Here is a 13,328-nt window from a genome sequence, read left to right as displayed (position 1 = left end):
ATAAAAATTTCTTTAATATGAAGCTGATGGATCAAACTGGGGACCTATAACCCATTTGACCTGCAGTTGCTGAGGTGGCTTACTCTGGAAGCTTCTTTAACATCAATTTGAGTACTTAATGGATTTTTGTAAATGATATAGTAACCTCATTTTAGAACCTCTTTCACTGGAGGTTCAACTGTATTTTCTAATATCTGTTTTTATTTAAATCTTTATTTGCTTGTGCAAATCAGAAGTTTTCAAGTCTTGTTAGTAGGGAAGAAAAACCCAGAACTGGGAAGAAATAAGATGGTCAGACATGTCAAATATTAAAAGGTTTTATTTATGAGCAGGAATTGGAAAGGATTTTCCTGTAATTATGTATTGCCTGAATGCAGTATACTTTTGGATTGAGATATGGTAAATGAGAATGTTTGCTTCTAGTTTTGTGTCCCATAGGACTTGTATTTCAGATTCTTGAAGGTTGAGTATTTGTTGAAATGGTTTAACACAAATATGCATCAGGAATATCCCTCACTCAGCTTATACATCAGCAGAAATTTTTGTTTTGTCATTTGCATTTTTTCTTGGCTGATTTTTTTTTCTTCTCTTATATCTGTTTTGAAACATAGTAATTTATTCATCTTTCAACTTTTATTGCAGCACCTGATCAACTTTCTCGAAGGAGAACGATCATGGAGGTGGTGCCAGCTGAGGTGAATAGTTTGCTTCCAGAGGAGATAATGGACACTGGTATAACTTTAGTGGATGATGATAGTATTGAGGCTGTTATTGTTTCATCCCCAATTCCCATGGAGACAGAACTGGAAGAAATTGTCAACATAAATTCTACTGGTGACTCTACAGCCACGCCCATTTCCACGGAACCAATCACAGTGTACAGTAACCACACTAACCAAGTTGCAGTGAACACCACAATCACTAAAGCAGATTCTAACACCACAGTGAAACCAGCTTTTCCAAGTGGCCTTCAAAAACTTGGTGCTCAGACTCCTGTGACTATATCAGCCAATCAGATTATTTTAAACAAAGTATCACAGACATCTGATCTTAAACTTGGCAATCAGACCCTTAAACCAGATGGACAGAAGTTAATTTTAACAACTTTGGGCAAGTCTGGTTCACCAATTGTTTTAGCACTACCCCATAGCCAACCCCAGGCTCAGAAAGTTACAACTCAGGCCCAGTCAGGAGATGCTAAGTTACCACCGCAGCAAATTAAAGTAGTTACCATTGGAGGGAGGCCAGAGGTGAAACCTGTCATTGGTGTCTCAGCATTGACCCCAGGAAGTCAACTGCTTAATACTACAACTCAGCCCTCTGTGTTACAGACCCAACAGTTAAAAACAGTACAGGTAAAAAAAAAAAGAGGGGGCTTCTTAATGAAAATGCATGTTAAATATTAAATTGATTCGTAGTTGTATGTGTAGGGTGATTAAATGCATAGTTGTTACTGAATCTTTTTGAATGTTGCTTTTAGTAATTGTGTGGTTCTTTTTTTTGTAAAGTCTTTGACATGTCTAATGCTTTTGAAAATTTCTACCAGAGAACTTAGAACTTAATTGTGGTTAAATTCCAATGTGTAGTGTATTTATAGCTTTTTACTCATTTTGAAACACATTTCATTCTCAGTCGTAGTTTGAGTCCAAGGATGTTCTGCTGGTGTAAAGATGGCAGAGTTGGTGCTGGGCTGTCAAAAAATCATTCAGACATGATATTTTCAGCTAACAGATGGCCAAAGTCTAGGAGAAGTTGCTGCTCTGAGAAACCGTTCGAGCCAGCAGTAATGCAAACCAGCCAGTATGTGCCTCTTTGGAATTTACTGTCCCCTGCATCACTCATATTTGCAGTGTAGAAAGACAGTGCCCTGTGATGGAAGGTTTAGAATTGGACCAGCTGGACTTCAGTCACTTTTCTGCGGGACCGATGGTGCTGTGGAACTTTGGATAGGCTACTTATTTTCTCTGAGTTTTTGACTTTAGCTGTAAGATGGCTATTTGATCATGATGAAACACGTAAGATCAGTACTTGGTATGGGTCTCAAAACACTGAAGATCTTTCAAAATGGTACCCATTGTTAAGTGTGAATAGAAACCCAAGCTAGAAGGTTATTAGAATATATGTTAAGTGGTTCCCCATTTTTCGTGTCCAGATAGGCCTTTTTAGGTCAACACCATGCTTAGAAATACAATGATCCAATTAAGACCAGGGAACAAATGCATTTCCTGTTTTAAAGAGTTGGCTTTTAGAAAAAAGGAGAAGGCATGAGAACTAAAGAATGCATAAAAGGAAGGGAGAAAGATTTGGGGAATTATCCACTCTCAGCTGATACTAGAAAAAATGTTATTATGTTGGCAAAATAGAATCTTATTTTTCGTGGGCTTTTCATTTAAGAACTTCATACGATTTCTCAGACTTTATATATAATTTGCCCATGTCCCTTTTGCCACTGTTAAACATTTAATGTTCTTTGCTTTCTCATTCACAATTGTCTCTCATTTATCTCTGATTTCCTTTTACTACTTTTGATGAGTATCTCTTGAATGAGATATCCTGTCACCATCAGGCACCTTGTCCTCAACTTGTCCTTTTAAAAATCAATTGTGAAACTTGTTTTTACTGGTTTACCCGAGTTTATCTGGCTTTGGGGATGTGGATCATAGCCATGTTTATAAGATACTGATAATGTAAATCAGAATGTCATTTTTGGGTTTTTTTCCCCCATTTAATAGAGCAATGTATGCATGCTGTTTGTAAGACCAGTTTACTTGTATCCACTAGTTTCGTCTATAATCCCCCAAGTACCAACAATAAAAACAAAAACTGGGGTCTAATATTTATAACTTCTCTTATTGTTATTACTTTTATAACATTTGATTCTATTTATTTAAAAAGAACTTCTATTTAAAAACAAAAGAAACCCCATTTAGAATATTGTTCTTCTTGGTCAGTTATTTTTAGGCAACTCAAATCTTTTCAACTCATGAGTAGCCTCTAAAACTCTGAGGCTCAGAAAAAAACAAACAAAAAGCTACATGCCTATCTGTATCCATTTTAGGCACCAGGGTATTTGGTTTAGTATTACATAGTGTGTATGATCATCTCATTTTTTTTCCCAGATGGTCCTCAGCATTGTCTTAAATTTAATCAGATTGAAGCTGTTAGGTAGGGTGTGGACAACAGGAAAGGGTGGAAGGAGACCCATCTTGAAAAATGAAGGAAAGAGGTGACAGTTGAAACCAGAGGCAGTAACAGAGATAGTTACACTTAATTACAGATACATAAACCCTTTCCTGTGATTCTTCTGCATAGTATGTATGGATAATAAATAACTAGCAGTCTTGAACAACATAACTCCTTATTAGTTCCCAACACAGTGCCCCAAATTACCTGCATGTATTATTTGATCACATATTTGGCAGTCTTATTTGTAAATTTCCTTTTCTGATTCATTTTTGTGTTAATCTGTTAATTAGATACATTTGTTTAAAAATGATCCTTTATACTCTGTTTTATTTAATAAAAGTAAGTTTCTCCTAGGGTAGTTTAACTCATGATACAAAAAGCAAGGTTCCTTAACAGAACTGGAAATCCTTATTTTCAGCTATGCTCCATTAAAGAAACAAAACCATACGTGCAAGTTGAGATTGTTCATTTGAGTAATTAATGAGCTTTTGGTAGTAGTGTTTACATTTTTTTCCTGGTTGGTAAGTATTTGTATAGTTGTATGATTGTGAAAATCAGTTAAAAATGGGGAAATACTTTAAGTTCCCAAACTGTAGCTAAGATTATTTTTTTGCAAGATACAGATTTCCAAAAATATCAGTACCTCTGCCTCTTGAGATTCTTAATACTAAGTCAGTAGGCAACCTATTTAACTTATTTTAGAGTTCTAGGCCTGTAAATACACTTGGGAAATATTTTCCCTTTATGTCTCTCAAATTGCATCAGTTTTGTAAAGTACAATTATGGATTTATTCGGGTATGTCAGAGTTTTGCAGTCTGGATATTTTTTAATATATAGTTGTGGATCTCTTTGGTTTGTTTTTTTTAAAGGTGGTTTGTATTTCCTGTACATTTTTGTTTTGTCAGTACTGTGTTCTGAGTGTAAGGAAGTAATTTATTCTAGATGTAAGAAAATATGTTTTTAAGTTTAATTTATAGTTAAAGCACAAAGCTGATATTTACTTGGTTCTGTGATCAGTTGCAGCTTCTAGTATATTTTGTAATTTAAGTTGGTCATGTTTGTTCATTTTGAGTTATTATTTCCAATAATAGTACTTTCAGGGCCTCAATTTTCATATCTGCCAAAGGTAAAGTTGATATTTAATGTCCTTCCTGCTGTGAAAATTTGTGATTTTTGTCATTGCTAAATTTCTGCTTCTGGCTTTAGAAAAAGCTTTTCTTTGCATACATTGATAATTTTAATATAAAAACATCGGTAACTCTACATTCCTTGACTTAGGAAGAGTTTTAGTTCAGGACAACAATGTGCCATGTATCATGTAAAATCAGAGGTGAATAAAACATAGATTCTCCCTTCAAAGAATTTATAGTCTAGTAAACTATAGTAAATCATATTTTAGTCAATAATATTTCAGAGGCTTCACCTTCAGAATAGTCTTTGTTTTGCCAAACATGTCTCTTTGTATCCTAAGGCATTAACTTGTGCAGTTCTTTGTTTATTTGCCCCTGATACATAGATCTAAAGTTGAAGATAAAGTCATAAACCTGTCTTTAATGTGTGTTTATATTTTGCTTCCAGGGGCCAAAGAAATTATATTTACAGATGTCTTTATCATTTGCACTATGCTTTCTTAATGTATTCTACTCCATCTTTTATTATTGAATAATTTGTTATTTGGAAAAGAATACTGCTATGCCATTTTTTGGTTTCATTATTATTTAACATTTATTTTAAACATTATTTTTAAAAATTAATTTGGTTTTCATGATATGCATATGTCTCAGAGACTAAGATAAGGATTTGAAATAAAATTCAAAGGTATTACTACATAATGGCTTAAGGATGTGATGTTAGTATTTGGGTGAGTGGCTGCATTTTAAATGTTTTTAATATTAATACTGAGATATGTTTTTGTTAAATGGGCTGGTTTCACATGTACTTCTCTACATCAGTCTTGTCTAATTTTTATTGAGTAGATGTTTTATAGAAAAATGGTTTTCATAGTTATTTATATATTTCAGATTGCTAAGAAGCCTCGAACACCAACCTCTGGTCCGGTAATCACGAAGCTGATCTTTGCAAAACCAATTAATAGTAAAGCAGTTACAGGACAGACAACTCAAGTATCACCACCAGTCATTGCAGGTTATATTTCTTTATAGTTTGTTAAGCTAAATACTTCCCTTCCTTTTAGTTTTAAAAAAGGCTGTTCTACCACCTTGAAATGTTTCAGTGTTTATTACTATAAATCAAACTGGTTAATGAGATATATTACACTTGTTAAATGTGTGCTTCAAGCAAAATGCCTTATCTCAAAATCAGTCCATTGCTTAGTGTCCTTCGTTTTTGGTGTACCTTTGGCAGTAGTGACGCCTCAAACTCTGATCATACCAGCTAACATTTGCATAATGTTTGCTGTGGGCCCCATGCTGTTCTTAGCTCTTCCCAAAGAGTGATATATTCTCTGGCAATCCTGTGGGGTAGGTACTAGTAACATCCCCATTCTGCCAGTATGGGAACAGGCACTCAACTAGTAAATGGCCAAGTTGGGATTTGAATCCAGGCAGTTTGTCTCCAGAGCACATGCTAAGTCTAGTAAGTTTAAAGTAGTATATGTGATTGTACTTCATGGTTTCTGTTTGAATTTTTGGTTTCAGTGTTTTAATATTTTCTGTATGCAGTTCTCTGTGAAACAAAAAATTGTCGTGATGATGATAATTAACTTCAGTGAGAACAGCATTTTAGTTGTATTACTTTTACCAGCAAATTCTTTAGTGTGGCCCAATTCTTTTATTATATACATTAAAATTTGTCATCACCAATAACACCTCCAAAATCTTGATTTTGAGTATTTCATTCTCTTTATTGTTCTAGTTCATTTGCCTTTGTACTTCCAATCTGGCAATTCTTTCACTTTGAAATCTCTGATCTGTTAATTCTTCCACTCATTAATAATGAGTTCTTTCCAGTCCTTAAATTCATCTCTATTCAGCACAGAGTTCATAACCCATCATTATTGCTCCCTGAAAACACCATTGATTTTCCACTGTCTTTCCATAGTGGCCCAGCTCTCTTATTTCTTCTTGACTGGCAGGTACCTCAGTACTTCTGGAGAATATCACACAGCCATGGTGCTCGTGCTTGGTTACTCAGCCGTGTCTGACTCTTTGCAACCCCATGGACTGTAGCCCACAGGGCTCCTCTGCCCATGGAGTTTCTCAGGCAAGAATGCTGGAGCTGGTTGCGGTTTCCTACTCCAGGCCACGGTGACTGGTCTTTACTTCAGAGCTATGCTAACATTACTCCTTTTACCACTTAGGAACTCATTTCTACTTTCCATTGTGCTAAGAGCTTATGGAAGCATCTCTGGGTGGTAGACTTTGATTAGAGACTTTCAAATGCTAATTACCCATTTCCACTATGTGTATTCTTTATAAAGGTACTTCAGATGTTAACAAACCATCCCTGGGATATGTATTAAAGCCACCTAGTAGTGTCTTTCCCTGTTGACTCAGGTGGTAAAGAGTGCGGAAATCCTGGGTTTGATCCCAGGGTTGGGAAGATCCTCTGGAGAAGGAAATAGCAATCCACTCAAGTATTCTTGCCTGGAGAATCCCATGGACAGAGGAGCCTGGCAGGTTACAGTCCATGGGGTCTCAAGGAGTCAGACACGACTGAGCAACTAAGCATTTTGATAACAGTAGGCAACTCTGAAGTCAGTGGCAAAGACTTGATCATTTTCCCGAGGCTTTGAATTATATGCAGGGAGGCTTCTCTTTTTTAGCAGCTGAGAGAAGGCATGGGGAGGTGGTTGTTTGAGGGCAGTGTTGGGTAAATTCTCTTTTTGTTCTCTTTTTCTTTTGGTCTTCAGTAGAGATTTGGGGTTATGCAGGATGCTTGTGTCTTGAGGGCTGTCATGGGAGCTGGGTATAGTCCCAGAGGAAAAATTGGAAAGGGTTTAGGTTTAGAGCTGCCTCAGGAACTGGGCTTCAGTTGGCTGAAAGTGAGTAAGGCTTGGATATACTGATGATAAAGGGACCCCCAAACCCTTGGAAGGTAGGGTGGGTGGAAGTGGTTAACTAGGAGGACTGTCTCATTGTAAAAGTTCTTTACTATTTTTGAGTTTGAGAGCATCCCTTAAAACTTCTAATTATAAGTGGGGTGGGGGAGTTTGCTAGACAGTTGTGGTTTTGCAGAAGTGTATCTGAGTGAATATTTGGTAATGTCAAGATTGTACCTCTCACATTTGACTGTAATGGATGTATGTCATTGCTCGGTCTTTGGGTCATTTACAGTGTGTTCCACACTAATCATAGCTTCACCTTTTAATTGCAGACATTAGCCCTCCCAAAATGCATAGGGACAGACTTCTGTTAAATTTCACTAGGGTTGTGGGCATTAAGTTCAGTTTGGAGGTATGATTTCAACTGTTAACTAGTAGTTCATAGCTTTTAAAATTCATGTAAGCCAAATTTAAACCACCAGAATAGCTCTCTTGTTGAATTGTCTTATCGAGGCGATTCCATTGTCTTTAAGTTGTAGCTAATGATCTTTCAAACTACATTTAGACTGCTTTTAAATGACATTTGGGCTTCTCATGGAAAATGAATATAATTTTTCTTTCTTTCAATCAAGATGAACTTAGTGTTTATAAAATTGACTTTTCTAAAATTCAAATCTTGTCACCCCTTGCTTAAAATTTCCTTGGTTACACCCATTTCTTTTCCATTTCCTGGCCTTAAATCATCAGGAATAGGTTCAAAAGCCAGAGCTTGCTTAGCATTAAAGTCATTTATTATCTAATACAAAACCTTTTTCATTTTCACCTTCTATTAGCTCCAGGCCTACTGATGTAACTTATTTCTAAGAGATCACCACATTGACCATGTTCTCTTAGAACTTAGGGTCTTGGCAATGTTGGGTTTACCAGAAATGATTTTTGTTTTTACTTTCCTTGTGGCTAAGTCATCCATTTTATCTTTGGATTATCTCCACTGTCGAGTAATTTTTTGATCCTTAGGTTAGCAAGGTACTCTCTCTGACCATCTCCTATGTATTTTCCATAAAACTTGGTTATACCTACCAAATACTTAAATTTAGACTTCTGTTATACTTCACAGTGACTTTTAATGTTTGCGTTAGTCTTGATGTATTGTAATACTTGGTTTTCTTACCTGTCTGTCTCCCCTACTACACTTAAGATTTCTCTCAATAGTAATTTTGGATTTTGTTTGCCATCTAGTTTTTAAAAATTAATTATTTTAAAGAATTGTGATAAATATGCATAATATGAAATTGACCATTTTAACCATTGGTGGCTTTAAGTATATTCATGCTGTTATGCAACCATCACCACTGTCTGTCTCTAGGACTTTTCATGTTGCAAAACTAAATCTCTGTACCCATTAAACTACAACTTCTCAATTTCTTCCTTCCCCCAGCCCCTAGCAGAGACTTTCGGTCTCTATCAATTTGACTTTTCTGTGTATCTTGTATAGGTGGAATCAGACAGTATTTTTCTTTTTATGACTAACTTTTTATGAGTCTCTGGTACCTACAGTTTCTGGTACATAGATGTGTTCAGTGAATGTGTATTGTTGAGTGAATATGTTATATCATGGAGCCAGTGTGGTGTGGTATGTTGGAGGAGCTATTTGGAGACTTGGGTTTTGGTCATGGTTCTTCTATTAATTTTCTCCCTGATCTTGGGTAAATATATTTTCTGTTGCTCTTATTTCTTTCTATAAAATGTTGGTCATTTTATAGTTCTATAAAATAGAATATTATAACCAATCACTTCACATGACTTTTGAGATGGTTAAATGAGGTACAGAAGTCCTCATTGTCAGAGCTCCCAAGGTAACAAGTTGCTATAGTAGAGCTAACTTCATCAATGTTAAAATATTTGATAATGAATTAATCTCTTTAGAATTAGTCCTGGGTCAGGTAAGCTAGCTCCTGCCCCCAGCCTGTCCCATCTGTAGCTTTTTGGATTATGTCTCTTGTCTCTTGGACAATACCTGACAGCAGAGTATGAAATGCCTTACAAACTGATTTCAAAGTGAAACTGTGACTTGTATACTTTTGTGCGTCTCTTGAAGAGCCAAGGATAAATGGGGATTTGGACATCAGGAGAAATGCTATCTGGGTGAAAAAAAAGTAGCCCTTCAAAAGAGAATAATTTGAATTTTAAAGGATACAGAGGGTTCTTGGGAAAACTGATGAAATCCTGAAATATTTTGTCAGAAATAATCTTCTGTGTCATGTGCCCATCAAGTAGGATGTGCTGTCATAAATTTTCAGAAGAATCCTCCCTCAAATTCAAACTCTTTATTCTAAGAGACAGTGTAGTTGAAATTATAAATAGAATTTTTATGAAATATTAGCCAAAAACTTTTAGAGGTTTTTGTTGTTAATTACAGTGACATTTTTGTCCTTGTTTTAAATGTAATTCACTTTAAGTGGCCTTTTCTTTTGATGTACTTACCCAATTTTATTTTTCATTTTAATTTTTAAAATTCTACAGAATACTTGAACAAACCATAATCACATTTTATTACTTATAATAACCTTCTGACTTACTATTATTCCTTTGACAATGATAGAATGCTTAAGGTCACATTGTTTTTATTTTTTGATACTTATTTATTTTTAATTGATGACTGCTTTATGATATTGGTTTGATTTCTGTCATATGTCAACATAAATTAACCATAGGTGTACATATGTCCCCTCCGTCTTGAATCTCCCTTCCACCTCCCGTGCATTCCCACTCCTCTAGGTTATCACAGAGTAAATGGCCTTTTTTTGGTACCAGTTATCCTCAGGAATTGGAGATTTTATATATATATATATGTTTCCTGAAATGTATGTAATACCTAACAAATAAGAAATTGTAGTAATAGCCATAAAAATGAGCATTTTATGGAAATGTGTCTTTATTGGTAGTTTCTTTTCTTAAAATAATGATTGTTAGGGCTTTAGGCTTATCCCATAGGTATTAGTTTTGGAAATCAGAACACATAAACATGTTACTTGAGGCAGGCTCCACACTTGAGGGTGGCCTTCTAAAAATATTTGATACAGATTCATTTAGTTTCTATAGAATTGACTTATTTAGTTATGATGTCAGTCAGTTCAGTCGCTAGGTCGTGTCTGACTCTTTGTGACCCCATGGACTGCAGCACGCCTGGCTTCAGTGTCCTTCACCATCTCCCAGAGCTTGCTCAAACTTGTGTCCAGTGAGTCAGTGATGCCATCCAACCATCCCATCCTTTGTCGTCCCCTTTTCCTCCTGCCTTCAGTCTTTCCCAGCATCAGGGTCTTTTCCAATGAGTCAGTTCTTTGTATCAGGTCGGCAAAGTATTGGAGCTTCAGCTTCAGCATCAGTCCTTCCAATGAACACTTGGGACCGATCTCCTTTAGGATGGACTGATTGGATCTCCTTGCTGTCCATGGGAGTCTCAAGAGTCTTCTCCAACACCACAGTTCAAAAGCATCAATTCTTCAGTGCTCAGCCTTCTTTATGGTTCAACTCTCACATCCATACATGACTACTGGAAAATCCATAGCTTTGACTAGACGGACCTTTGTTGGCAAAGTAATGTCTCTGCTTTTTAATATGATGTCTACTTTGGTCATAGCTTTCCTTCCAAGGAGCAAGTGTCTTTTAATTTCATGGCTACAGTCACCATCTGCAGTGATTTTGGAGCACAGAAAAATGAAGTCTCTCAGGGTTTCCCCATCTATTTGCCATGAAGTGATGGGACCGGATGCCATGATCTTAGTTTTCTGAATGTTGAGTTTTAAGCCAACTTTTTCACTCTCCTCTTTCACTTTCATCAAGAGGCTCTTTAGTTCTTCTTTACTCTTTGCCATAAGGGTGGTGTCATCTGCATGTCTGAGGTTATTGATATTTCTCCTTGCAATCTTGGTTCCAGCTTGTGCTTCATCCAGCCCAGCATTTGTTATGATGTACTCTGCATATAAGTTAAATAAGCAGGGTGACAGTATGCAGCCCTGATGTACTCCTTTCCCAATTTGGAACCAGTCTGTTCCATGTCCGGTTCTAACTGTTGCTTCTTGACCTGCATACAGATTTTTCGGGAGGCAGGTAAGGTGGTCTGGTATTCCATCTCTTTAAGAATTTTCCACAGTTTGTTGTGATCCACACAGTCAAAGGAGTTTTGGTAGGGTTTGCTAGGATTTGTGTTTTGTTTTTTTTTTTTAGCCTAGTTACGATGTAAGTCAGGCTAGAAGAACCCTAGCAAAGCTCTCAGCTGAAATTCACTAAGGAATATGTCTGTAATATAAAATGTAATCAGGAAGTAAAAGAAATTTTTTAAAATATATTTATTTAAAATAATTTTAAAATTCATAAATGCCCAGTAAAACTTAACTCATTTTTTAAAAAGATACGTATACTATTACATTGCTATTAGTAATAGCCCTTACATGCTGACTCTTACATGCTAGTTCTCTGTTAAGTCCCTCCTTTTTTTCCCCTCTCTCCTTCTCCTTCATCTCTGACTAATAGTTGTTGTTTTGTTTTCAGTACTGCTGTAAGTCACGTTCGACTCTGCGACTCCATGGACTACAGCATACCAGGCTTCTTTGTCTGTCCTTCACGGTCTCCTGGAGTTTGCTCAAACTTACGTCCACTGACTCAGTGATGCCATTGAATCACCTCATTCTCTATTGCCACCTTCTCCTCCTGCCCTCAAATCTTTCCCAACATCAGGGTCTTTTCTAATGAGTCAGCTCTTCACGTCAAGTGGCCAGAGTATTGGAGCTTCGGCATTATTCCTTCCAATGAGTATTCAGGGTTGATTTCCTTTAGAATTGACGGGTTTGATCTCCTTGCCATCCAAAGTCATAGCATCTAAAGGGATCTTAGAGATACTTTAGTTATCTACCCTCTCTGTTTCTTGACTGCTTCAGTTTCCTCTTTAGCCAGTGGATTCGATTATCCAGCATCTGTTTCGTAGACCTTCAGTGAGTAGGAACTCACTCATTAAAACAGTCATTTTAACTGGAAATTTTTGTTGGAAGTTCTTCCATACTGATCGACTGAAAATTTTCTGTTCCTCTATATTAGTGCTATGCAGCTCATAGATAACAGATGGTCCTGATTCTTCAACCTGACAGCCTGGATCAGTCAGGATAACCTTGGTTTTTCTGCCATAATAAACAGTCTAAAAAAAAAATAATAAAGAAAAAAAAATAAACAGTCTAACTCTCAGAAGTTAAAGAAGTTTTATTTTAGAGTTTTACTTCAGGGTTATCTACATATCTGTGGTGGGTTAGAAAGGGGTGGGTCTCTTCTCATCATGGTCACTCAAGGACCCAGACTGACAGGAACCACCATCTCAGCCGTGGAAGGAGAGAGGGCCTAGGAGGGTCTGCCTAGGCAGTAAATGATACACATCACTTCTGCCCACAATCTGTTGGTCAGAACTAGTCACATGGCCCAAATCTCACCACAGGGAAGAGGTGGGGGTAGGAAGGGCAGTCCTACTGTGTGCCCAGAAGGGCACCATCGCCCAGTCTTGCAGGAATTTGGAGGAGTTGTCACATCTTTGTAATCCTCTCCTACCTAGGATAAAAATCCCTAATATTTCAACTCCTCCTCATCTGATTTCCAGTTCTGTTAGTCATCCAGGCACAGTGGAGTTTTTCTCTGTTATTCTGGAAGTATATTTCCAGACTGTTCAAGTTAGCCCAGTAACTGCCTGTTTCATGGGTGTGGCCTTAGATCATATGCTGAGGTTTAAGTCCAAACAGGAAGAAGCTGCGGCAGAGAACAGAACTGACGCTTTAAGGCTTGGAGTCACGTCCTGACTTTGGGAACCCCTTTCACAGGACGTGTTTGCATGCTTGTTCTGAGTGCATTTTCTGATAGGTATCACTTAACAGTGTTGATGAGGCCCTTCTCTGGTGGTCCAGTGCTTTCACTGCAAGGGTGTGGCTTCAGTCCCTGGTTGTAGAACTGAGATCCCCAGAGCGGGCAAAAAAACCCCCCCAAAACAGTTTTGATGAGAATGTGAGCAGAGTTGTTTTTGTGGGCTTTCATAAGGTGGTATTAAGATGCTAAGTGTTACTAAGAAGCATTGTTTTGTTTCTTTCTGTCTAGGTTGATCAT

The 13,328-nt window shown here is 37.0% G+C and overlaps 1 protein-coding gene across 10 annotated transcripts in view; it reads left to right on the top strand.

Moving 5' to 3' along the window:
• Positions 1-13,328, top strand: part of LIN54 (lin-54 DREAM MuvB core complex component) — a 61,831-nt gene that overhangs the window by 12,702 nt on the left and 35,801 nt on the right. For 5 of the 10 annotated variants that reach the window (XM_043447780.1, XM_043447782.1, XM_043447784.1 and 2 more), the window contains exons 2-3: positions 643-1,355; positions 5,209-5,332. In XM_043447780.1, the coding sequence (XP_043303715.1) occupies positions 675-1,355; positions 5,209-5,332 (805 nt within the window). In that variant the 5' untranslated portion in view covers positions 643-674. The remainder of the gene's footprint in view (positions 1-642; positions 1,356-5,208; positions 5,333-13,328) is intronic. The other 5 variants (XM_043447788.1, XM_043447789.1, XM_043447785.1 and 2 more) reach the window with 2 other exon arrangements.

Source organism: Cervus canadensis, chromosome 26 (assembly GCF_019320065.1).
Source record: "Cervus canadensis isolate Bull #8, Minnesota chromosome 26, ASM1932006v1, whole genome shotgun sequence".
Lineage (NCBI taxonomy): Eukaryota > Metazoa > Chordata > Mammalia > Artiodactyla > Cervidae > Cervus > Cervus canadensis.
The sequence above is the reverse complement of the archived record's forward strand: the minus strand, read 5'-3'. Positions and strand labels throughout refer to the sequence as shown.